Source organism: Pagrus pagrus (assembly GCF_965226575.1).
Source record: "Pagrus pagrus genome assembly, chromosome: 6".
NCBI lineage: Eukaryota > Metazoa > Chordata > Actinopteri > Spariformes > Sparidae > Pagrus > Pagrus pagrus.
Window position 1 is genome coordinate 4,631,331 of NC_140190.1, and position 24,367 is coordinate 4,655,697.

Below are 24,367 nucleotides of genomic sequence, written 5' to 3' on the forward strand. Positions count from 1 at the left end.
GACAAACAAAACTGTTATGATGCGTGCGAACGACCTACTCTCTCTGGCCGACCAACAACTGCTGGGTGAACGCGTCGCTAACTGTGCACCGCTTGTGATATTTTCCGGGAAAGTCGCCACCCAGTGTACATCATTGGTATTACAGCAAATGCAAGGGCTTTTAACAGTGGGCAATAGGCTCAATCGTCATTGTGTTGCCTCATTCAGTGATGGACAGTGACTTAACAGGTATTTATTTACATTATCTTCGAGATTATTACAAAGGAAGTCCGTGAAAGGAAAACGACCATCAGTGAGGAAGAACCAGAGTTTGTATCGTGCTGCCTTGCTGAAGTGGAGAGCAATAAAAGAGGAAAAGGGACTGAGAGGAGATACAGATGTTGCTCTCTGTCTTTTGGGCTGGTAGGTATCACTAAAGTTTATAATATCAAATATAAAATCTACTCTGCCTACCTTGTTTTGGGGTAATGTTATTCACCCCAAACTCCAGCAAAAATACATCTGCATTTGCGGCTTAATCGGCATCGCTGTCGCCAAGGAGAAGGAGATTACCACTTTAACCTATGTTTAATTTACATTTAACACACATTGTCCTTGTGGCACACGTGCTAAAATTGGAACGGTTGCTAAGTAGAAAAAACTTGAACGCTCAGATATTTTTGTTACAATCAAACACTGCAGGTTTTAAAGCCCAGTTGAGGAAATGCGATTGTGATTTTAGGGCTATGTAAACATAATTGTCTCGGTTATAGTCAGCATGTGAGCCATTTCTCTTCCGAAATGAACAACAGGAGGATCCAAACAGCTTCCCCCATCCTCCTCCTCTAATTGGTCAGAACGCCCCAGAAGAGCTCGTGGCCAATATGAGGCTCACTTCGCTGCAGTCAGCTCAGTCTGCCTCTCAGCCTCGCTGCGTCCAAACGCGCGCCGACGCTGCAGCGCCGACAGTAATTTACCACGTTTAACATGTGGGAAACGTCCGGGGTCAGTCCGGGAGGCGTCGCCTGATATCGTATGAAGTGTGCGGCCGAATTTTTCCCTCCTTCTGCAGCTTGTTGTGTGAGATGTTCTGCGTTTGCCATGGCAAGAGATCTGTTTCCATGGGGGTTCTTCAGGAAGCCTCTGTGCATCCAGGTAAGCTTGAGGGAAATCCCTCTTCACTCTGCTGCACGAGTCCAGCTGGGAATGTTCCCCCCGGCTCTGTCTGTGTATCCTAGGATACAGTATCTGAACACACTCGCATGTTATTGGTGGACAGGAGCGATGATGCGACTGATTACTGTTGATACCAGATTATATTATTTATCTTCTCACCGTCATATTACATGTGGATTGGTGTTGATTCACAGGTGTTAATGTTAAAGGTTTTTTCCCAGACTGGATCTTAAAGTCACTTGATGCTCGACATCCTCCTGATCCCCGTTGCTGTAGCAACCACGTCCATGATACATCTCAGCTGCTCCAGTCAGAGGCTGCTTCTGATGCTGCAAAAGTTCATTATTCATTACATAAAGGGCTTTAATTTACTGTGTCCATCTGTGATTCTTCTTCGTTGTTTTTTTCTGCATGCACGTGCATTGTGGGGTTTGGATTTGACATGTCACGTCCAGCAAATTGATATATATAGATATATATTTAAATTAGAAATCCTAGACCCTGTGTCTGAAGCTGTTGAAGAACATTATGTAACAGTTTGCTGTGAGTGAAATTAGGTGAAGTCCACAGTGGCGTCCCTCGTAAGTAAAATTAAACTCTGCGAAGGGGAAGCCCCTCAAGGACACGTGGAGGTCTCAGGAACCCAGATGTCTGATCCAGAGTCAAATCTTAAATAGAAAGTCTGACTGAAGAGGTAAAATCCCTCCACGTCGTCAAACTTTTCGCAATGAATGTTTTTTCCCTTGTTGTATCTATCTTTGCATTCGGAAACAGACATTTGCTTCACTTATTGTTTGTCGAATTTAGTCTCATGTCAGCAGCTGTTGGCGCTTCCTGCGTGTGTCCTTGCATGTTGGAGGCAAAAACTGTCAAGCACAGTGACTAGGAGGAGAAACAGCCAGTCTCCAGGGACAGCCGGCAGCATCGCTCAGTTTTCTAGGCCACCTCAGCCTTCCAGTGACAACTTAAGAAGTGTCATTCAGTGATCCTTGGAGAGAAGCTATTTCCACTGAAATACAAAAAAAAAAACCCAAAACTGACAAGTCCTGTAAGACAGAAATATTTGTCTGGTTCCTATGCAGATTTGTATACTTTGTATTTTACAATCGAGTACAGATATCACAATCAAACACAAACATGTTTGATTGAGCACATTGTTTGCCTGCTCGTGTTTGATTCTGTTCACAAGTGACAGAAAAGATTATCTTTTGTTTCATATCTTACTGCAGACATGTTTCAAACACCTGTATAAAATCATAAAGTGGCAATTGGAAACTTAAAGGGTAACTCCACCAACGTTACACATTAATGCGTGTTTACAGGTCTTGGGGAGGACACTGGATATCTGAAACAATAGTATAAAACCTTTCGTAGCTCCAGAGGAAGCTGCATGTAATCTGATAAACTGCCTCCAGTGATGTCACTCAGTGGCTTAGCTGCATTGTGGGTAATGGAGGCGGCAGGTTTTGAAAAGCAGTATAACACTGTTGGACTCATTAAGGAGAGTTTAAAAACAAAATTGATACAGAACCAGAGATATCGCCTTTTTTATTGAACTCGTTCATCGACCTGGCGCCTACATTACCCACAATGCTACTGAATGACATCACTGGAGGCAATTTATCAGATTACGTGCAGCTTCCTTCAAAGACCTGCATGTGAGCACATTTTAATGTGTGAAAGTGGTGGAGTTACCCTTTAAGTGTCCATCAGTGAAGCGGATGCTGAGCAGTCAACATCTATTGAGATTGATCTTTGTTAGATTATTTAATAATTTCCACTTTTTGACGGCAATTTTAACAGTTAGCATGACATGCTAACATTATTGTAGTTTTTCACAGATGCAGGCCGACTGTCTTCATGTCAGAGAGATGCAGTCTTCTGCATTTTAGTATAAAATTCAGTCAAAGCTGTTCAAGATAACCTCTATCCAACAGGAATTATTAAATCATATTTTTTCTACAAAAAGCCACCAGCAAAGGTGGGTGAAGGATTGCGAATACAAAAAACAGTTTCCTCCTAAATGGAGCTTTTCATCACGGCCTAATTCAGACGTTATGATGCTGTCAGAGCACATTTTCTCTATAGGTGAGTGCACAGCATCGCAAACTTTAATTCCTGCTCATAAATAAACTGCCAATTGGGTGATATTTTGTTGGTCCTATTACGACTGCTCCTGCATATTAATGCAAGAAAAACACTAGCATGCAGTCCACATCCCAGACAGCTATACCAGAGACAGCGAGAGTGAGAGAGAGAGAGAGTGAGAGGGACAGGACTGGAGCTGCAGCTGAGTTTGCATCCAATTTGACTGATTTCAGTAATTATTTTAAAGGCTTTATAAATCTTCCCTTTCGCCTTAAAAAATGAGCTGATGTTGAATCAGATAAATCTTCAGCAGCCCTTCCCAGACATTTTGCACATTACAGCTCGAACTTGTTGGTTCAGATATGGGAGGGGGGTTTTTTCCCCGGACAGGAAGCTGCAGTCCTTGCAGGAATAACACGTGCCTGCACTTCTAGCGCGTGTTGTTTGTGGACACCATCCTCTTGACGTTACATTGTTTGATTCACAGCGTCGAGGCGGAACGGAACAAGTGCTGATAAAGTAATGTTCACATGTGTCAATGTCGCAGGATTGAGTCAGCGCGGAAAAGCGTGCTCTGTATGTGTGCGTGGGGGCTGGGGGGTGGAGTTGGTGGTGGGTGAGGGTGTGTGTGTGTGGTGGGGGGTTGCCTGCTGTCTGGACTGTGATGAGTCAGATCTTTGTAGTGTCTGTGCAGACAGTGTGACTGAGAGTCTGTGACAAGCGGAGAGGCATGCTGGACTCTCTCAGGTGGTCCCCTTTCCTTCAGCGTTTCATCCGGATCACTCTTTGTGCACACACTGTACGCCTGTTATATATTTTTTCAGTAAAAAATCAGGCAAAACTCTGAAACATTATTATCTCCCGTCACTCACTCCTCCAGCCCTCTCCATCTTTTGTTTCTCTGTTTTCATGTCTTTCTCGGCTCTGCACAGCAGCCCATTAACCGGCAGCCTCTGAGGGATTGCTTTATAAGCATGCATAATGGATGACTGGTGTGCAGGCTGCAAAAACCAACTGTCAGACACAGTATTGTGCTGCTCCTGATCAGCTTTAATCTCTGCCTCGGAAGTTTAACATCAGGTAGCACTTTGTAACCGAACAGTGTGTTCTTGATTCTCTGTATGTAATGTCACAGAGTGGTCTGAACACACAGGCTCTTCTAGCAGGGCTGTGGGTGGATGTAGAGGAAGCAGTTCAACAAGATCATGACAGACGGTTCGTTTCCGCCCACCTCAGCATATGGCCACAGTTCCCAGTCAGTGCCTAATTAATAGCTGTCACAGCAGCCACAATCAATATCGCCTCATTAGCCATGTTTGTGTAACTCTCTCACTTCACAAGGGGTCAATATGTATTCCCAGAGATAGAAATGAACCGGCCAGAGTTTGAAATGAAAGCCACAAAACTATCGATTGGAAAACGGGCCGACCATACATTTGTTTCCCCCGTAGAGTGTTATTTCCATAATGCTTTTGCTGTTGATGCATTTCACCTACGGAACAATCGATGGGAGGTGCGCGCAGCACTTACTCGTGTGGTCACCGCTGGTAAACTTGCTGTGGGTCCGTCTGGTCAGATTTGTAAGTAAACCAAGCAACAAACAAAGTAGCAGAAGTCATATTTAAATACATGGGTTGAATAGCTTGTCGTTGATAATCGGATCATTTTTTTGTTTCTGTGAGGTGTTTGTAAGATGGTTTGAATGGACATAATGTATATTGATCGTTGTAGGGTTGTAATTAAGATCATAAACCAGAAAACATAAAGGAGGTGTGAGCAGATCGGAAACAAAGATGTGAGTGAGTGTCGTGGCCGTACTAGTTTTCTTTAAATGTTGTTTCAAACCTTCACCACACTGCCAGGATATAATTCAAGAGGAGAAATACAAAATCTCTGCATCATACTGTAATTCATGTGATTTTACTGGCCAAACCAGTTCGAGTTAAAGATGCACCGATCAACAAAACAGATCCAGAATGAAAATCTGCAGAATTCAGTGGAATGTTTCTTTACATGTAAAGTGACAAACAAGATGATTTCAAGCAGGTTGAAACAAATAGTAAGTATAAATTCCTCAGGAGTAAATCCAATTATGTACAGACTGTCACACTGCACCACAAACTTTATACTCAATGCTAAATGCAAATGTCACTGACTGTCCTGAGACGTGTTTATGATCTGAGTTTCACAAGCAGCAACTCTACTTGTTTAAAATATGCATAAAATCTGCATGTTTTCCATGTGGGTCAGCTGATCAATACTTCTCCATATACAATTGATCACATATGCAAAATGTGACATGAATAGCTCCGAGAGATGAATTCTGCAGTTCCTCTCAGCTTTATGAAGCGTTTTAGAGTCTTTCAGCTCATTGTTGTGGTTTTATGACCCGCTTCATAACTGTTTTGATTCAGTCTCATTGCTCTCATCTGTGTTTTTTAGTTGCAGGAGGCGGCTGTCTTCAGCCAAAAAGCTCAGTCAAACCCACTCTGTGTGGGTGGCAGGACATGACCCCTTTCACACTGGACAGAAACCCACCAACACCCACTAACATCCACTAACACCTGGCTTTTGATTTCAGTGGAACAGTTTATAATCACCATTAATTACTGGGTCAAATTACTTTGTAGTAGTCACAGGTATATAAGAGCTCCAGCTCCTGTCAGCAGTGATGGCAACATGGTGTGTGGCGTGGCATGTAAATACATGAAATGGGCATGAATATGGGCAACATTTGGTGTAATAATGGTTTTAGAGACCAGCTGGTGAACAAAGCTCAGCATTTAGCAGCTAATGAGCTAGCCACTGGGCTCATGAGGTCAGGGGAGACTAACAGATATATATCTGGCTTACATTGATCAGGTGACCACAAACATGAACCCAAATATGGCTCCATATCTGCTGGATGTGCTAATTGGTAACTGATTGCTAACATGCTCACCAAAACTATTTTATACAATGATAGTATGTCAGTGTTGCTGCCCGCAATAGGCAAAGAAAATCTGTGAATGCAGGTTTGAAGATATTTCGCCTTGGAAAGATCAGAAATAGCCTTCAAATTCAATCCTGTGTCACTACATAACACAAAGCGACCTCAGTGTCCTCTCTGGTAGCTGCTGTCCTGGTGACCAATGCAGAGTACCGACAGGCTTTTTCCCTCAAAAGAGGATAATATTGACTCACATGAGATTAAAGGCCACTGCATGGAGGGAAATTAGATTACAGAGTGACATACAGAGGCTGTCTGAAAGCTTGAATTCTGCATTATCTGTGGTGTCAAGAGCAGAAAAAGGATGGAGGATCCATTTAGAGACGGATACAAATGTAATCCTTTTTTCCCCCCAATACTGGAAATAAACCTCACATCTTGGGCTTTTGCAAGTTTTGCATTTTTATTAGGTTGCTTGTGTCAGAGAAGAGCAGGGTGACCACCCAGCTATTTCTCATAAGTTGTAAAGTTGGGTCGAACAGATCGCAGAGGAAAATGGGAGTGCAGAGTGTTACAGAGAGAGTAAAGAAGAAGGGGGAGGGAGATAGAGAGACTTATGCCAGTGAAGAAAATTGGAACTGAAAGGGGCAGAGTGTGCAAGCCGGGGGAGTCCATCACTGTCAAGCACTGAGTGCAAAAATCATTAATAGATGGGAAAGTAGGACTGCTAAAAAGTCTCTTATTTTTCACTAATGTTCTACAGTTGGACGAATGCCATTATGGATCCGAGCAGACTGTATTTAGCAGCTGGGGAATTAGAAAAGAAAATCAAAAGACAAGGTAATGAGTCTGGAGACGCTCTAAATGTTCCACTGTGTCTGTGCCAGACCACATTTACTGTTAATTACTGAACACCTATTTGGAAGCAATTGCATTAATGATGTGCTACTCAGTTTTTAGCTAATTTGTGTTCCATTTACTGGCCTCGTCGCTTACTCATTGTAAGCATGAATGAAAAGATGCTCTATTGACTTTTAGCATTTTATAATTGGTCTCTAAAAATGATTTATATTGTTGTGGTTGACAGTCCTGAGTGTTACGCTTTCTGAGTAGTCTGGACATTTATTCTCTCCATCATTTAGAGTAGATAAAACTGTATCTCTGGCTAATTGGATTAGTTCTATGTGCTATGATGTCATATTTCATCCTGATATCAGCAAATACAGTAATTCAGCAATTTACCTTTAGTGTTCAACAGAGTTTCCTTTTTTCCGATTTGGCATCTTTGTGCACTGTTTTGGTTTTACGGCCCACAGCTGTTCGGTTTTAGTTCACGCTCACCACTCTCAAAGTTAGCGCCCAGCTGGTGAACACAGCGGAGCATTTAGCAGCTAAAGAGACTGATTCTTTCTCAGGATGTTGGACTTTAATAGTCGTTGCGTGGCCACAGAGAAGATTCAGAATGAACGCTAATGTTGCGCCATGTCTGCTGGATGTAATTATAGGCAGCTTTCACCATAGCAGCTTTAAAGGATGATAATGTGACATATTCGTGTTAGTGCAGTGACTTCAGAAGAAATGTGCTGGACACCAAATTTGGTATTTTTTTGGTCCTGCTTGTGCAAGTCTCCAGATTAAACATTGCCTCAAAGAACATTCAGGTTAATGCACAGGTCACTGCTTTGCTAGATTTTTTTTTTTTTTTTTTTTTAATAAAATTTCCATGGCAAGGGTGCGATGTGTGCTCTCAGATGAAAGAAGGAAAGGGAGGGATATTCCACCCTGAGGCAACAAACATGAATCTCATCCTCTCGTTAATCTCCATTATGATGTGTGTCATCTGAAAAATTCATCTTATCAGGCTGGCCTCAGATCAGCCTGGCCATTTTAGTGCAATAAAACCTCCACAGATCACAGAGTGCATAGCAAATAATTTATTAAGATCTATGTGCAGTTTTCCATTTAGGACTCTGAACCCTAAGATATGAGCTCACTGAATCTTTAACACAGTTTTTCATTTTCATTTTTCAGTCATTTTCAGGCTTTTCAATGTGTTTCCAACAGGCCAGATTTTCCTACCTACATATGAAGTACCTGTTCTTCTCCTGGCTGGCGGTGTTCGTGGGGAGCTGGATAGTGTATGTAGAGTACTCAGCCTACACAGAGCTGTGTCGTGGGCACGACTGCAAGAATTCAATAGTGAGTATTTTACTTCTCATACACCAATGAGCCACAACATTAAAACGACTGACAAGTGAAGTGAATAACATTGATCATCTCGTCACAATGCAATGATCTGCTGGGAAACTTGGGTCCTTGAGTTCAAGTGGATGTCATTTGACATGCACCACCCATCCAAACAGACTGTGTACATCCCCTAATGGCAACAATTACACCCTGACAGACCACAAAAACTGCACAGGATGTGACAAAGAGTTCAAGGCATCAATCTGATCCCAATCTGATCGAGCATCCGTGGGACGTGCCAGAACAAGTCCTGTCCTTGGATGCCCCACCATGGATCAGACTTGCTCTGACCCATCAAGGCATGGACACAGGACCCTGTTGGGTCTGGCATCAGGGCATTCGTGTCGGATTATTTTGAGTCCTGTGGGCTGCAAGGTGGGGCTTCAATGGATCCTTGATGGTCCCAGGGATGCTTGATTGCATTGGGATCTAGGGAAATCGGAGGCCATGTCGTTGCCTTGAGCTCTTTTTCACCTTATTCAGGCGCTCCCTTGGCAGTTTTTGTGATATGGCAGCACGGGCGCATTGTCCCGCTTTGGGGGCCACTGCCATCAGGGCTTGCTGTTGTCATGAGGGGGATGTACTTGGTCTGCAACGATGTACTGGTAGGTGGTGTGTGTCAAAGTAACATCCAGATGAATGCCAGGCCCCTGGGATTTGTAGGGAGATAATCAGTGTCATTCACTTCACAGACCTTGTCCTGTGTCCTATGTCCTATATCCAGAACTCCAGATTAGACAGTGATCCTTTTCCAGTCCCCTTTGTGCAGTTTACCACTATCCCCATCGTATGTTTCAGTGTGACAAATTCAGAAAAGGAGTCATTGACGGCTCAGCTTGCAGCAGCCTGTGTGAGAAGGACACGCTTTACCTGGGGAAGTGCTTCACTGCCAAACCAAACAGCCAGGTCAGTCTTCAACCAAAAACTCCTCTTCAGGCTCCTTGTAATCAATCCAGCTGCACCTCAGGCCTGGCTTTTTTTTATTTTAGGTGTACTCTGGGAGCTGGGGAGACCTGGAGGGAGTAATTAAGTGCCAGATGGAGGATGCGCCTCATTATGATTTAGGAAGTGAGATGGAGCCCAGGAGGGAAGCATCAGCCTTCAACAAGCCCACCAAGGGGACCTCCGTGGAAAAGTTCAGAGAGATGATCCACAACCACCTAAAGGTCAGGAAGGTCTCATTAAACACGGGATAAACTAAAATCTAACAGGGTCTGACTTGTCTTTTAACTGTTTTCTTTCTGTTCAGGCCAAAGTGGGGGATCAGGCCAACCTCGCAGACTTGGCAACCCAAGTGTTGTCTATAACAGACGCCAATAAAGACGGTCACATCTCACTGCCCGAGGCTCGCTCCACATGGGCTCTGCTGCAACTTAATGAATTCCTGTTAGCGTTAGTGCTGGAAGACAGAGACCACACGCCCAAGTTACTGGGCTTCTGTGGGGACCTGTACGTGATGGAGAAGGTGCCATACTCTCCTCTGTATGGGATCAGTCTACCCTGGATCATCGAGGTGTGGATTCCTGCCGGTCTGCGCCGCAGCATGGACCAATGGTTCACCCCGTCGTGGCCACACAAGGCAAAGATCTCCATCGGACTGTTAGAACTGGTCGAGGACGTCTTCCACGGCACTTTTGGCAGCTTCCTCATGTGCGATGTGAGCGCAACCAGTTTTGGCTATAATGATCGCCACGACCTAAAGGTGATGGATGCCCGGTACATTGTTCCCGAAGCCATCTTCCAAGAGGACATTAGGCAGCAGCGCTGCGATGTGGACGAGGATTGTCTCTACGGGGCGGACTGCCTCACCTCCTGTGACCTCACCAAGCATCGCTGCGTTCCTGAGGTCACCAGGCCAAACTTAGCCAAAGCCTGCGAAGCACTCAAGGACTATATTCTTAGAGGTGCCCCATCTGATGTAAGAGAGGAGCTCGAGAAGCAGCTGTACGCTTGCATCGCACTGAAAGGTTCAGCTGAGCAGATGGAAATTGAGCACTCACTAATTCTGAACAATCTCAAGACTTTGCTATGGAAGAAAATCTCTCATACAAAAGACTCCTAATAGATAAGCACAAAGACCGATTTCCTGTCCCATTAAGTTTTTAAATAAAATATCAATGGACATCTTTTCACTGTGGAAACAGAAGCATATGAATCTCCTTGTATTTAACTTTACATGTATAACTGATGTATTTTATCCAGAATCAGATGTCAAGGAATGTCACTTTTAATATTTAATAATGTATTAAGTATCCGTTAATATACTGGAACAAAATGAGCAAGTGCAATTTTTTTGAAACCATGACAAATCAATAAATTTGACTGAGAACTGTATGTCAGGAGTCCTCCTTTAGTTCCTGCAGTGAAATGTTTGAGTTGTGCAGTTTGACACTAGAGGGCAGTTTTCACATCCGCTGCTCAAAGTTAATTTTTCTGTGCTCTTTGAAAAACTGATATTTAAGATGGGGGCCGACAAGCATTTGTGACGTTATAGTTAGGAAGCCACTCCTGGTCCAACCTTACATACACAGTGATAAACACTCGAAGCCTCCAGTGGACATACACTGAGAAAAAGTATTACTGTGTAGTATGACATCATGCCCAGCAGTTAAAATGTATAAAATTAAATATATTTGATTATGAATACATTCTGGGTTTTTTTAAATGAGGGAGAAGCAGGTTGCCAGTAATTTGACATGGTAATTACACTTTCTTCTGCAAAAACTGCCACACAGATTTCTTGATTTGCCTTCGTGTGTAGGGGATCTTTAACCCTTTGCGGTGCAGTGTTGTAGTTTGTATGTCAACTTGTTGATTCACATTTACTGACAAAAAGCAGGTACCGTTGGCACAATACTCAGTTTTGTGTCTGTTTGCAGAAATGGCAAAAAAAGTCTTTAATTGCAGTAATCAATCATTGTTTGTATGACTAGCAGAACAGTCTATAAGCCATGGTGCCACTCAGGGGTTAAATTAAATAAAAACCCATAAAAATAAGGTATTAGGTATCACTAATAAGTGATCAAGAGGCTCCTGGCACTAATTAAGTCCATGAAGTGCAACTGACAAAGTACACAAGAGGATTTGACTCTTTTTGAATAGATTTATTAGAACAAATTTTTGAGCCGACAAACGCCTCAGTCTGAAGCCTCTTGTTCCTGAGCCCGGAGGAAGCTGGCCTTCTTCTGGGCGACGCGGTCTTTCCTCTGGGCCAGAGAAAGCTTGGCACGGTTCCACCTAGGTCACAAAACAAGCACAATTAGCGTTTGCAGGGTTTTTATTTAATAATAGGTGTATCATAGTTGCTGTGCAGGATTGGTTCAAAAAGACAGGTCAGATTTTGATGTCAGTATTTCTCACCTCTTCTTCTTGATTTCTTTGGGGGGCTTCTTTTCGTGGACTGGGTTCTCACGAATGGAAGCGTGAGCCTTTTTGTACATTTCCTCAATCTGAAAGACAGATCAACAGTCAAACTTCCGTCCAAAGGTTTACCGGCACATCTGATTTCTCAGCATGTTTTGTTTTACAGTCACATTAGCCATGCTAAGACTGTTAAAAACATTTTTCAAAATAAGTTCAGAGGATCCAGGTATTTTTTACTTTCGTATCAGTTTTCCTACTCTACAATCATTTTCCTTCTCACATCACATCAGTTTTACCATGTCCATATGTAATGGTACTCTAAGATGTTTCCCACGATTGACTGTTAAGTGCAAATCTTGAACCAAGCAACTGTATTTTCTAGATCGTTTCACCCTGCCCTGCTCCTGCTAACAGCCGGCGTAGCTTGCAGCTAATATTTTAAGTGTCACCAACACTCGAAATTCCCTCCCGACTATGTAGTGATTAATAAAGCAGGGATAAATATGACTGCTCAAGGGATGCATAATCCATCTACTCTGAGGACATGTCAAGCAAATCTGAAAGAGGCAATACTGATCCTGTTGAGGGAAGGATCAGGACTGTCGCAAAACTGAAGCCACTAAGCCCTGCATGCATTTATAAATGCAACATTTGTTGTGTCACTGGGATTATGATACTCTCCAGCCTGGAGTCATTAATATAAATTACTTTGACAACAAGAGTCACTGCCCTATCACACAGGGGCACTGTGTCTGAATTAAAGTCTTTTCTTTAAATTAGAAAAGACACATGTATAACAAGCATTGACAATTCAGTTTAATTTGGCGTTTTTATTTTCCCAGAGTGAACGATGTGGCCACTGCACCATGACACCGAGCTCTCCCTCACGAGTGATTACTAATGGCCATGTGTGAAACTAGCCACTAATGAGACAGATAGCTCATAGTTGGAAGCTCTTAGCTCATGAGCCAATAAGTTCACACGAGAGCAAGTCCGAAAAACAAAAAAATTACTTGAATTCCTGGCTGCCACGTTGTATACATGTCCCAGACCACTTCGAACACAAGCCAAGCCATAACACCATCTGCCTACTCACTGTTTTTGTACCATGTAACTGAGTGGAAAGCCAGTTTACTAAAAAACAGAGGACTTGCCATATCAGGGGTGACGCCGTTCTTGATGAAGCGGGAGAACTGCTTTTTGTAAGCATCCTCGTCCTCCTCCATCAAGTAGCTCATGTACTCGGACACGTTGATGCCCATGATGTGCTTGCGGTGGACCTCAGCGTTGAACTCCTTGCTCTCTGGATCATAACCAGGGAAGCGCTTGGTGCTGGGGGACAAAGAAAAAAAAAAAAAAAAAGGTAAATATCAAGCAGATTCAAAAAACAAACATTACAGAACTAAAAATCACTAAGCAGAAACTTCAGACCTTATGTCATGGCACAGTGAACACAGCTTGGCATTATGGCACGTAAAATCCATCTTTTATGCAATATCATAACCACTCGATCTCAGCATGTGAAAACAAAGGCAAGCAGCCTTGTCAACTGCCAGCTGCTGTTTCCAACTGACTCATGAATTCAAACAAACTGTACTGACTGCATTTTAATTTGGCTGAGAATATAAAGTCAATACACACACGAGCGTCCACCTGTGGCTACACAGATTCAGTACACGGCATCAGAAATGCAAAATGTATTTCTTATTTTCTATGCAAACGAGGTGTTTGAAGTGCATGTTTTAGCATAGTTTTCTTTTCAATGCGCCCTCCAATAGATTCACTCTTTGAAGGCGTCCTCAGATCTGCTAGTTTAGAAATCAGATCAGTGTACGGCAAGTAAGTGTAGGTACATCAGCTGCACACAGGGGGCCAACAGATGTGGCAAACATGCAAGCCTTGCCTTTTTATCCGATTAAACTCGTCTCCCATTTTTCACTGCAACGAGACACATCTGACAGGATGTAGGAGGCGGATGAAACCAGACAACAGGTAACGTAATCCAAAGCAGTCAACCTGTGCTGGACCCATTCATATAACTCCCTTCATCCCTGTCTCTGCAGATGGGATTTTTAACACATCAGTATCACATTTTCCAACCCTAACGGCAATGCTCGTTTACCCCGTGTGACTGCCAGGGGTTGGGGAGACACCATCACTGTGGGTTTGATCACATTGCTGTCTGCCTGAATGACCTGTAAGCTAATGACTGAGGATGCGCTGATTTATTGGCCTTCAATAAGATGACATCAGTGGCTGATGTTTATCTGGTGCATCGAATTTGCAGAGGCACATTAATGAGGTACTGGCTAGTGACATCCCTGCCACCGGTTTGTAAGGCTATGTAAATACTGTCAAGGTCCTTATTCAGTAGGAAGTGTCAGGGGGCTTAAAGGATTTTGAAGCAGTTACTTTAAAAAAAAAAAAGAAGTGTGAATTTGTGCTCAAATAGTGTAATTTAGGTCTGAATTAAGTTGTCTTTATACTTATGAAGATTTGTTTCCCAAACAAAATCGGACAAGTAAATAAAAAAACAAGTGTTGGCTGAGAATTTTTCAATCGGTGCATCCCTGTAATAGACAACTGATTTCTTGAAAGCCCATAAAGATACTTCATGCAAAAAAGGCAAAATAAATCAGTGTTTAAGTAGCTGGGAGGGGAGATAACACCAATAGTTCAATATCTCACGAGAAGTCTTGGCACATGCCTAAATTTACATTCACACCACAACATGACGGATAAGACCGAGTGCAACAGTTTCATTTCAAAACTGCATTCACCACACTACAAGGCCAACTGCACACCTCACTGTTTCAGTGCCATTTGCAAAACTTCAGAGATGACGGGTAGCCTGCACACTTCCGAGCGCCAATTAAGAGTAAAAAAACAAAACACTGAAGAAACGAGGTTAACAAATCGTCTACATGAATAGGCCTTTACACAGCTGACATTGAGTTCTCACAATAGGAAAAGCACAGGTTCCAGTAACGTTAATGATGGCTGCTCTATCCAAGCGTCCTCAATTGAATGCAGACATCATTAATGTTATTGGTAACACCTGTGATTACCCTGCTGTGGCGTGCCACAGATGCCATCTGTGTTTCTTAGTGTAAGACAAGCACTATGTGTGTTTATTAACCATATAACTAAAAAAAATTATTACTAAATGACGCAAAGCTCATTTTTGAATGAAGACCTTGTTTTCTTTACGCAGCCCACATCATCAAGCACAGCATTTCAAATCCACCGTGTGTGACAGGAAGTGGGACATGTTACCTGTGTGGGATGGACAGGCCTCCATCGACAGCTCCCTTCAGGGCACCGAACACCTTGTTGCCTGTAGTGGTTCTGGCAAGTCCGGCATCCAGGTAGCAGGTGAAAGCGCCTGGCTGACCGTCAATGCTCTCCACGTTGAACTCGTCGCCTGTCACCTCAACCTGGCCTTCGTACACCTTGTCCAGGCCGAACTTGTTCAGGAGCTGAGGGAAGAGAATGGCGACATTTGAGATTCGAGAACATCTGGCAGCCACCAAGTTTTATATCCTTTGCTTGAGTCCAGCTATGCAAACCACATTATATTTTCCGGAGGGAAACTCTGATTTCAGACGGACCTAAGTACAGCTAAAAACTTATTTTGAAGAGGTTATCCTGGGTGAAACACGGGCTACTCATCAATCAAATCCCTTCACATTCTGGGTCAATATGAGGCAGTGAAACAGTGTATACAACCAAGTTCATACGTACTCTGCGGGCCGCCAGCAGACCAGTGCAGTAGGCTGCTGCGTAGTTTGTCAAACCCACAGCGATTCCGTATTTCGGCAGCTCGTGTGAGTAGGCCGCGCACACAATCATGTCACCCTCGATCTTGGCATAGGCGATCTGCAATCACAAGTCATGACACGTTCATATATTCATTACTGACTGTTCACATCTTTGACACAACAAAACTTTCACATTCACACTTTGCAAAGTAGCACAGATTGATGTCATGCTGCATCTAAGAGTAGTTTGAACTTTCCACATCTTGATTTAACTGCGTAGGATTAGACTGTGCTTTTAGTTAGTCAGAAAATGCATTTTGCAATCAGTTTCATTACTGACGTCGATCTATGACTGTAAACATAAACCCTCTCTGTTCAAAGATGTTGACAAGTAAATACTGAGCCCCATCTCTTGAGCTAAAAACAGGACACTCTCAGCGTGCACTCACCTGGCAGACGATGTCCCTGTTGGAGAAGCGGACAATCATCCGGTACTTGGGTGTGTTGTACTTGTTCTTATCTTGAACGACCAGGCGCTTACGAGCAAAGAAGTCAGTCTTTCCCTCTGGAAGGAAAACACTTCAGTCACTTAAAGAAAAGATACTTAAAATAACTTCAACATGAGGAGGAAGACGACAGATCAGGGTGCCTCACCTCTCCTCCTCCTGAATTTGACCTGGTACCTCTTGAAGTAGGCCTTGTTCTTCACCACTTTAACAAAACCCTGCAAGAGACAAATGAACCGACTCAGGATCAGAGTCTTCACGTTTTATATACCAAAAACTAACTCCACGTTAGTTTACTGCGTTGATGTCTTGTATTAGTTGAGCTGTCACTGGGTAACGTTAGCCACGGCTAACATTAGCAAGCTGGGCCAATGGGAATGAACGACAGTTAGCATGATAGCTAAGCAGGGTTGACAATCAGGAAACAGGCTGATTGTTAACTATATCAAAAGGAAATTCAGGGGATGTGAATTTACATACTCACAGGACACATGCTAATTAACATTTCACAACAAAGCAGACTGCGGACAAAAGGAAGCTGTGAGTTTGGGAAGGCAGCCATTAGGCCACGTTTAAGCAGACCCGGGTAAGCGTTAGCCGGACATAATCTAACTTCATCTGAGCATCAGCAACATGTTTTTAAACGTATGACACCGCACAGCACTAGTTGTATGTCTTAAGTACACATGTAGGCACATATTGGGACGAATTACAAACCATTTTGCAGTCTTTTTGTCTCCTTAAGAAGGAGCCCGGAGCCAAAGACTGGGGCTTGACTCCGCTGCACTGGAAAAAGGAAGGTTTCCATGCGCATGCGCGGTAAATAGCGTGTCACAGGATGAGCCGCAGAGACGCCATGCTGCAGAGGATTTACCACGCTGCCCCCTAGCGAGCCGGGGCGGCAATTCACCTGAATAACAATATACATATATACATCATAAACTTTATTTATATAGCACCTTTAAAAACAGAGTTTACAAAGTGCTTTGACAATCAAGCAAAAGCAGGAAACTCAGGAAGACAATATTACAGAACAAATACCAGTCAAGCCAAACACAAGGAAGTCTAGCCTAGGATGAGTTATTACAAGAGGGCGGACCAGAATGTGTTAAAACACAAAAAGTCAATATGAGTCAAGTGAAAAGAAATAAAAGTGATAAAACAGGCAAAATCACAAAAAAAGGAAGAGAGAGAAGAAGAAGAAATAAGTAAATATATAATTACATTTATTTTTTAAATGCAAAAACCTGGTTACCCAAAGAAAATTAAATAACTTCATGAAAATTAAATAACTCCAGTTAACAAACAAATGTATAAGCTACTAAAATAAATTATGATTATGATGAGATAAATGACAAGTTGAGCACGTTATTATGATACATTATTATTGATTGTAATATTATAATTAGTGTATGCCTACTACATTCATATTTAATTATTTTCTAATATTGACATCCCAAAATATCCAAACTGAAACAAAAACCCGTATTAGACATACAGTGGGCTGGTTAGATATTGATCTGCATTCTGATTGGATGGAAGTTGACATGAGGGATTCCATGGTTGCTATGCGTCGTCTCCAGGTGCAACATTTTAGTTAGAGCATCATATAAACAGCAACAACAACAAAACCTCAAGCAGCCAAGAAAAGTTTTCTTCCAGATGAACGCTTCTATTGTGGATTTCTTCACTCCTCACCACGACTAGAGGCTCACTGAAACTGATGACGAAGAAGAAACAAACTTCCATCGTGGAAAATGTGAGATTTGAACACCTTGAAAGTTTTCTGGTGCTTTTAATATATTTTATTGTGGAATGTTTGCTAGTCAGCTCTGCCATGACATCCACCTCCACCACCACTGACGGTACAGACAATACATTAAAGTGAAAAATGCAGATACATAAATTGCAAAAAACCACAAGCACTCAGGGACGTGTGTGTCATAAATAATGTAGGAGATTACAGATTACCTGTCATGATGCAAAAAGCCGAAGCAGGGCTGTAATGGATATTTTTTGTCTAGGTTAGCATATACATTCATTTCTTATACTTTCACTTTTGCCAAAGTAATATTTAGACAAAGTATCTTTACTTTTACTCAAATGTGACTAAATACACCCCTGGTTTTAAGACCTATACATGTGCTTACATGTTGCATATTGCTAGATTAATATATTTATTCAGGTTACCACTATCTGGACCGTGGTCAGTACGGTCCCAGACACCCATTTTCTCACCTTTCTGCTGTCTGTTTCCAGGGATATTTGAGTGACAGAACAAAACTCCATGGTATTCTGCTTTAGTTGAAATTCTGCTTAAACCTCCACATTTTTACCTCCAGCAACCTGCTGTGTGGCCTCCACCTCCGGTTCTAGGAGAGAACTGCAACCTGAACCTCCACCAACAGCCAACCAGCTTCTACCACCACCTCAATATTCAAGCAGGCATCTCTGGTCTGAACCTCCACCCATAGCCTCCTCCAGCAACTCGAATCGCTGCTTCCACCTCAAGACTCTCGCAGAGAACTGCAACCTGAACCTCCACCCGCAGCCAATGTCTGGTAACCTGCTTTGCTCCCACCTGCAGATTCTAGCAGAGGACTTGAACCTGAATCTCCACCCACAGCCTCTGCTACCAACCTGCATCGCTGCCCTCTCCTCCAGATTCTAACAGTCAGCTGCATCCCGTGCCTCCACCCACAGCCTCTGCTTGCAATGTGTAGCGATACCCCCACTCTAGATCGGAGCAGACATCTGCAGCCTGACCCTCCACCCACAGATTCTACCACCAGCATGCATTACTGCCTTCTCTTCCAGATTACAACAGCCATCTGTAACCTGAACCTCCACCCACAGCATATGCCAGTTACCTACATCTCTACACCTGCAGCTTCTGCCTCCACCTTAAGATTTCAACAGAAAACTGCAATTTAAACCTCCATCCACAGTTCCTGCTCACAAATTGCAGCGTTGCCTCCACCTCCAGATTCCAGCAGACAACTGCAACCTGAACCTCCGCCCACAGCATATGCCAGCAACGCTCATCGCTGTACCTGCAGCTTCCACCTCCACCTCGTCATTTAAGCAGACATCAGCAGCCTTAAGCTCCACCCCTATTCAGCAACCTGAAACGCTCCTTCCACTTCCAGATTGTGAAAGAAAGCAGCAACCTGAACCTCCACCCACAGCCTGTGCCAGCAACGTTCATCGCTGTACCTGCAGCTGCTGCCTCCACCTCCACATTGCAGCCTTAACCTCCACTCACAGCTTCTGCCACCAACTTGCATTGCAGTTTTCACCTTCAGATTTGAGCAGACAACTGCAGCCTGAACCTCCACCCATAGCCTCCTCCAGCACCCTGCATCAATGCTTCCCATTCCCAGGCTGTAACAGAAAGCTTTAAACTGAACCTCCACCCACAGCCTCTGCACGCAAAATGCAGCGACTCCTCCACTACCACTTTCTAGAAGACAGGTGAGTCCTGAACCTCCACCCACCCATCAAACGTTCAGGGCTTCTCAGATTTCAGGTTTTCTGGCTAGCAGTTTGGATCTAGATATGGCTTCATACTTATCCTTAAAAAGACAGAGATTTTAAAGAGACAGCCATCATGGTATAACATTTGGTCTCACAGTATATTATTGTATCACCCAACCCAAATTTAATCCAGCCTTCACTTCTTTCCCTTTCTGTTGCTTTAACCCAATTGAATAGTAACACTCTTCTTGTGACATGAAGCATGGCACGTTAGTGAGCGATGCCAAAACATTTGCAAATAAAACTAGCTCCATGGTCAGATATGAATAATTATACGTGGGAAAATATTCAGTCTTGTGAACCCACCCTGTAATATCAGGTTCAGGAATATATGAAGAGATTGTTGCAAAAGCAGATATCTCCATTTTTATTATTATTTTTTTTTTCTTTCCACAGTGAACATCGACAGTAGACCCTGCTTCCTGCTCCCTGTGCAGGAAATGTGAGTTAAGGGAACTTCCATAGACAAAATTCCTCCATTCGGATCAACCTGCAACGTCACCAAGGCAGTCATCACTTATTCTGTGCGTTACCCCAGTAACGTGAATACCTTGGATACCTGCTACTGTGGAAATTTTACACCACCGAAATGAAATATTGAATATATAATAAAACAAAAACTGAAACCATTACCTTAACGTATTCTGTTGAAAATCTGACTTGTGAATAAATGTGATTTGACAAGATGTAGCCAACAGTATAATTCCTAATAACTACTACGTAATGATTATATCATGTCGTCTTTAATAATTATGAATGGCACACGAAATTAATGCCAGGTGTCCTGCACCCTGTTGTCAGCACTGTCAAGCTACAAGCAAATATACTGGAGTAGTTAAGAGGACAACGATAGATTGTTTCTCTAGAATATCAGAGAAATATTAAAAGTTATTTGAGCATTGGTGTTTTTAAATAACTTAACTACTTATTAAACACTGATAATGTTGGTTAAAACCAAGCTTGATTGAGCACAAGTGGTACCCAACTGATGGGTAATCTTCCCTTTGAGCTGAACATGATCTCCTCCCAGTGGTTTAACGTGGCTGAAAACCCAGTTCAGTCCACTTTGCAGGGACCTACTGGGCAGTCGGGAGGCATCACATGTTTTTAATTGTGTACGACAGGGATATCAATCAATCTGGTGTTGGGTTGTTTTAATTAAGAATGTTTGTTTTTGCAAATAAACTCTTCATATCTTTTGAAAACAAATCTACCACCTCTAGGCTAGTTAAATTAAAACTCCATGAAATGACCTCAGAAATATGGTCAGACTATAAACAATGCATTTTCCCCATTTCTGAATAGATAAAGTGGAAATTAGAAATTGTTTGGTATTACCTACACAGAAGTCCAGCGTTTCAGAACAGATGAATTATATAAGTAGTCATCAATATTTAGCCATTCATCAGACTGGATGGTGCAGACAGCCGGATGTCTGTGGCGATATGGGTGTGACAGCAAACAATACCAGCGTCAGTGAGTCAACCTGATGCACCTGCCACATAATGATCCTAACACACAGCTATTGTAGCACTGATCATCAATGTGGAATTATTAAACAAAACATAAAACTAATGGTCACTTTCTAATCATAAGACTTTGATTTTCATTACATTTTAGTCTTTTACGGCCGACTTCTTCACAAACTGCCTCATCACGGAGACTTTCCGGGTTCATTGTGTGTTCACAGCTCTCTGGTTATTTATATCTGACAGACTGGAATGTGATGTTTCTGTCAGTGTAACAGATTGAATGGCCTGTAACGTCAGCTGCTTCGATGAGTAGGGGAGTGTCTAACAAACAACAGTAGATATGCGTCACTGCTCCCATGTGAAACCTGAAAAGTAGGTTTTCTGGCTGGTTGGTATGTGAATCGAGGCTGTCTGCTTAGTCACATTTTCATCATTGAACTTCTGCTCTGATGTGGTTACTTCACTGTCAGTTTCTATTGACTGCTCCCGTACAGTGAAAGCCAGGTGCTGCTTCGAGTCAGTTTCTAGCTCAACATAGTCCATTTTACCTTATTTTTGTTGTATATTTATTTGGATTTTTATTGTTTTTTGTTTTTTTGTGAGGACTAACCACAAAGCGAAAACAGCTTATTTTTTTACGGATGGATTAAAGATACTTTATGATTCTACTATGAAGACAACATGCCACAAATGAGAGAGCATTGAAACAACAGCGTTCTGACCTCCAATCTGCTCAAACAGAAGAAAGCTTTCTCTCAGCAATGAACCTCTGGTGAGTTATTCAGGATCAGATGCAGATAAGATAAGCACTGCACATGTAGAGTCACAGGAAGCTTGAGATTCCTTTCTTTGACTGAAGCACGCATAGTGAGCTGGGTTTAAACTTAACGCCTTGGTACATTCTAACAACTTCACTGTTACAAAGCTGAATAAAATCTCAAAGTGAAGTGATATATCGTCATATACATGGTGAGAGAATGAAAAAAACAATCCGACTGAGTCGAGGATGCTCCTTTTTCTTACCGTCCTGTTTCCTGAACACAGTATATGATATGGTTTACTCCATTGTTCTGACAGTGCTGTCAAATCTTAATAATGTGTTGAGGTAATCAGGGATTTTAAATAAGCTTAAAATTGAGTATAAAAGTGTAAAATGTCTGAAAAGGTAAGATTATTATGATGATACTTTAAATACCTGCATCCCTACAGTGTAGAATAAATACACCTATTCATCTTAATTGATGTCATCCCTTGATACCCACAATAACATGCCAAGCAGTCCTCTAAAAGGTGGAAAGAGTTCCTGTTAGGGTTTGTTAAAATGTTCTAATACCAGTAAATCTGTTTTAACTACATTCGACACAGTATGGTCCTCCACTAGCACCATAAGGCAAATATTACAGAGTAGCCTTCGGTGATGCTGTTATGGTGCAGCCAGGATGGACCAGGATTGCTAATTGCTGTGTATTAAAGCCATTGCGCCACAAGTGTTAGACAGCCGTGGTTCTTAAGTACTAGTCTGAGGTTCTTGTACTTTACTTGAGTGCAGTGTTGTGAAATGTACCCTACGACATGCTTTGGTAAAAGTGAAAGTCACCCACCCATACTTGAGTAAAAGTCTTAAAGTACCTGATAGTAAATGTACTTAAGTATCAAAAGAACAAGAGATAGTATATTATACATATATTCACACGTACAGTATGTATGTACACTATGGGTTGACCGATTACTGGCCTGGAGGATAATGGGATCCAATATTCATTATTTTTCAGAATTTTTTTCTATATCTGAGTACTGAAAAATAAAATGTATTTTTTAAATATGCTACTTTGGCTCTGATGTAGCACGTAATCTAATCTGCAAAGTCACTAGTAAACTAAAAATATTAAATAAATGTAGTGAAGACTAATTGTACTTCTGTAAACACAGTGGTCCCTCTCCCTGGGTGAATGTAAAGACCTGTGAGGTGCAGTTCATCACCACGAACACTTGGTGGCAGTGTTGTGTCGGGTGGGAGCCGCCGGCGCATGCGCTGTGCGATGTAAACATTTGGTAGGCCGCCGCCGTCTGTCCGAGCCCCGCAGACATTTGTGTCCACGTATTACACGGCTGCATGGGCTGAACCCAGCGAGGAGTCAATGGGAACTAGCTAACTCTACGCTGGGCTAGCTTTTCTACTGGGAACCTAGCTATGCTAACTTGGAAAATATAGCTCATGTATTCGGTTAAAGTGTCCGAAAAACAGTCGTTTTCTTGTAACGGTCGGACTACATACTTTCGTGCATGGGAAGCGGACGACGTTTGGTGCGGCTGGTTGAAAACGCTTCAAGGTAAAGGATGTCCTTGTGTGGTGTGTTTTTTTTTCTCTTTCGGGCTCTGTCTAATTGCTGGAATGAGCAGTTAGTCATGAAAAACGACTGCTAATTATGACCGTGTCCGCACAAGTGAGTGAAATGACATCAAATTTTAAACGCACACTGTGTTAGCACGGAACTTTTTAACACAGCTAGCAGCAATGTTAGCTTGAATCCCTTCTCGTTAGTGCTGTCACTACATGTTAAGTGGAAGTTGGTTACTTTGGTCGCTAAGGACTCGAGCTATCGCCTGGAAACAAAACATAATTTAATGTTAGATGTGAGATTTTTTTTTTCCTCCTGCTTGCTAATGTAGAGTTAATCTAACTATGTAGCGCTACTGTTAGCATCGTCGAGCACGAGATACTGTACTCTCATACTGTTGCATTTGATGCCACATCTCCATTTCGGCTCACAACACCAGCGAGCCATTAAAGAAACAGAGACTTCTCCTTTTGTTGAAGTTGACTGCCTGTGAACTAAAATGTGTTTTGATATGTGAGAGCACAAGCAAAGTATTTAAAGACGCCGAGGATATCTTTAACTCAGACTGCAGGGGAGTGACTTGCAACCACAACACAGCTCTGTGGCCAGAGATACAGTGGAGCACACCAAAGTTGAACACCTTTTTAAAAAAGCTATGGAAAGCACTCCTTAATGACTGTCAGGCTGAATAATACATGTGAGGATAGTGTTTAAGGAAAAAGCACAAAGTAGGCCGATGCTGCTGTGGAAGTCCTGGTGATCATGACTTGTATCTCGCAGCATGTTCAAGCATTAAACTGGGAATATTAGATGTGGGATTTAGTCATACAGGCTCATTTTCAACTGCAGTCCCTGGCAGGTTGATGGCATTAAAAAAAAAAACACACAACACATAAGCACAGAAAAGTACAATAACACAACCACTACTCCAGACCATAACAGATGTCCCTGGCAGGTCGATGGCATATAA

The 24,367-nt window shown here is 42.5% G+C and overlaps 3 protein-coding genes and 1 long non-coding RNA gene across 4 annotated transcripts in view; 3 read left to right on the forward strand and 1 right to left on the reverse strand.

The window, feature by feature from the left end:
- The first annotated feature begins 482 nt into the window (after positions 1 to 482).
- On the forward strand, positions 483 to 10,753 carry dipk1ab (divergent protein kinase domain 1Ab). The gene is made up of 5 exons (XM_084354431.1): positions 483 to 1,134; positions 8,237 to 8,371; positions 9,218 to 9,325; positions 9,409 to 9,585; positions 9,669 to 10,753. Exons 1-5 carry the CDS (start codon positions 1,015 to 1,017, stop codon positions 10,479 to 10,481), a joined length of 1,353 nt encoding a protein of 450 aa, XP_084210557.1. The 5' UTR covers positions 483 to 1,014; the 3' UTR covers positions 10,482 to 10,753.
- Positions 10,754 to 11,508: 755 nt separating this feature from the next.
- Positions 11,509 to 16,917, reverse strand: LOC311258774 (large ribosomal subunit protein uL18). The gene is made up of 8 exons (XM_084355351.1): positions 16,767 to 16,917; positions 16,198 to 16,267; positions 15,993 to 16,108; positions 15,527 to 15,661; positions 15,059 to 15,261; positions 12,937 to 13,114; positions 11,780 to 11,868; positions 11,509 to 11,656 (listed from the first exon to the last, which is right to left on the reverse strand). Exons 1-8 carry the CDS (start codon positions 16,767 to 16,769, stop codon positions 11,557 to 11,559), a joined length of 894 nt encoding a protein of 297 aa, XP_084211477.1. The 5' UTR covers positions 16,770 to 16,917; the 3' UTR covers positions 11,509 to 11,556.
- A 730-nt stretch (positions 16,918 to 17,647) lies between these two features.
- On the forward strand, positions 17,648 to 20,148 carry LOC311258549. The gene is made up of 3 exons (XR_014622751.1): positions 17,648 to 17,808; positions 18,392 to 19,523; positions 19,983 to 20,148. It is a non-coding gene; the product is annotated as an uncharacterized lncRNA (long non-coding RNA).
- A 2,945-nt stretch (positions 20,149 to 23,093) lies between these two features.
- The window catches only part of evi5b (ecotropic viral integration site 5b), a 39,016-nt gene continuing 37,742 nt past the window's right edge, over positions 23,094 to 24,367 (forward strand). The window contains exon 1 of the mRNA XM_084354105.1: positions 23,094 to 23,388. The gene's annotated coding sequence lies outside the window, so the exon portion shown is untranslated. The remainder of the gene's footprint in view (positions 23,389 to 24,367) is intronic.

Coding starts and splice junctions, on each gene's coding strand:
- dipk1ab (XM_084354431.1), top strand. CDS start 1,015: ATGAAGTGTGCGGCCGAATTTTTCCCTCCTTCTGCAGCTTGTTGTGTG. Junction 1,135..8,236: donor GGAAGCCTCTGTGCATCCAG/GTAAGCTTGAGG, acceptor TGTTTCCAACAG/GCCAGATTTTCCTACCTACA. Junction 9,586..9,668: donor TGATCCACAACCACCTAAAG/GTCAGGAAGGTC, acceptor CTTTCTGTTCAG/GCCAAAGTGGGGGATCAGGC.
- LOC311258774 (XM_084355351.1), bottom strand. Junction 15,662..15,992: donor ACAGGGACATCGTCTGCCAG/GTGAGTGCACGC, acceptor TTGTGATTGCAG/ATCGCCTATGCCAAGATCGA. Junction 13,115..15,058: donor GGCCTGTCCATCCCACACAG/GTAACATGTCCC, acceptor TTTGTCCCCCAG/CACCAAGCGCTTCCCTGGTT.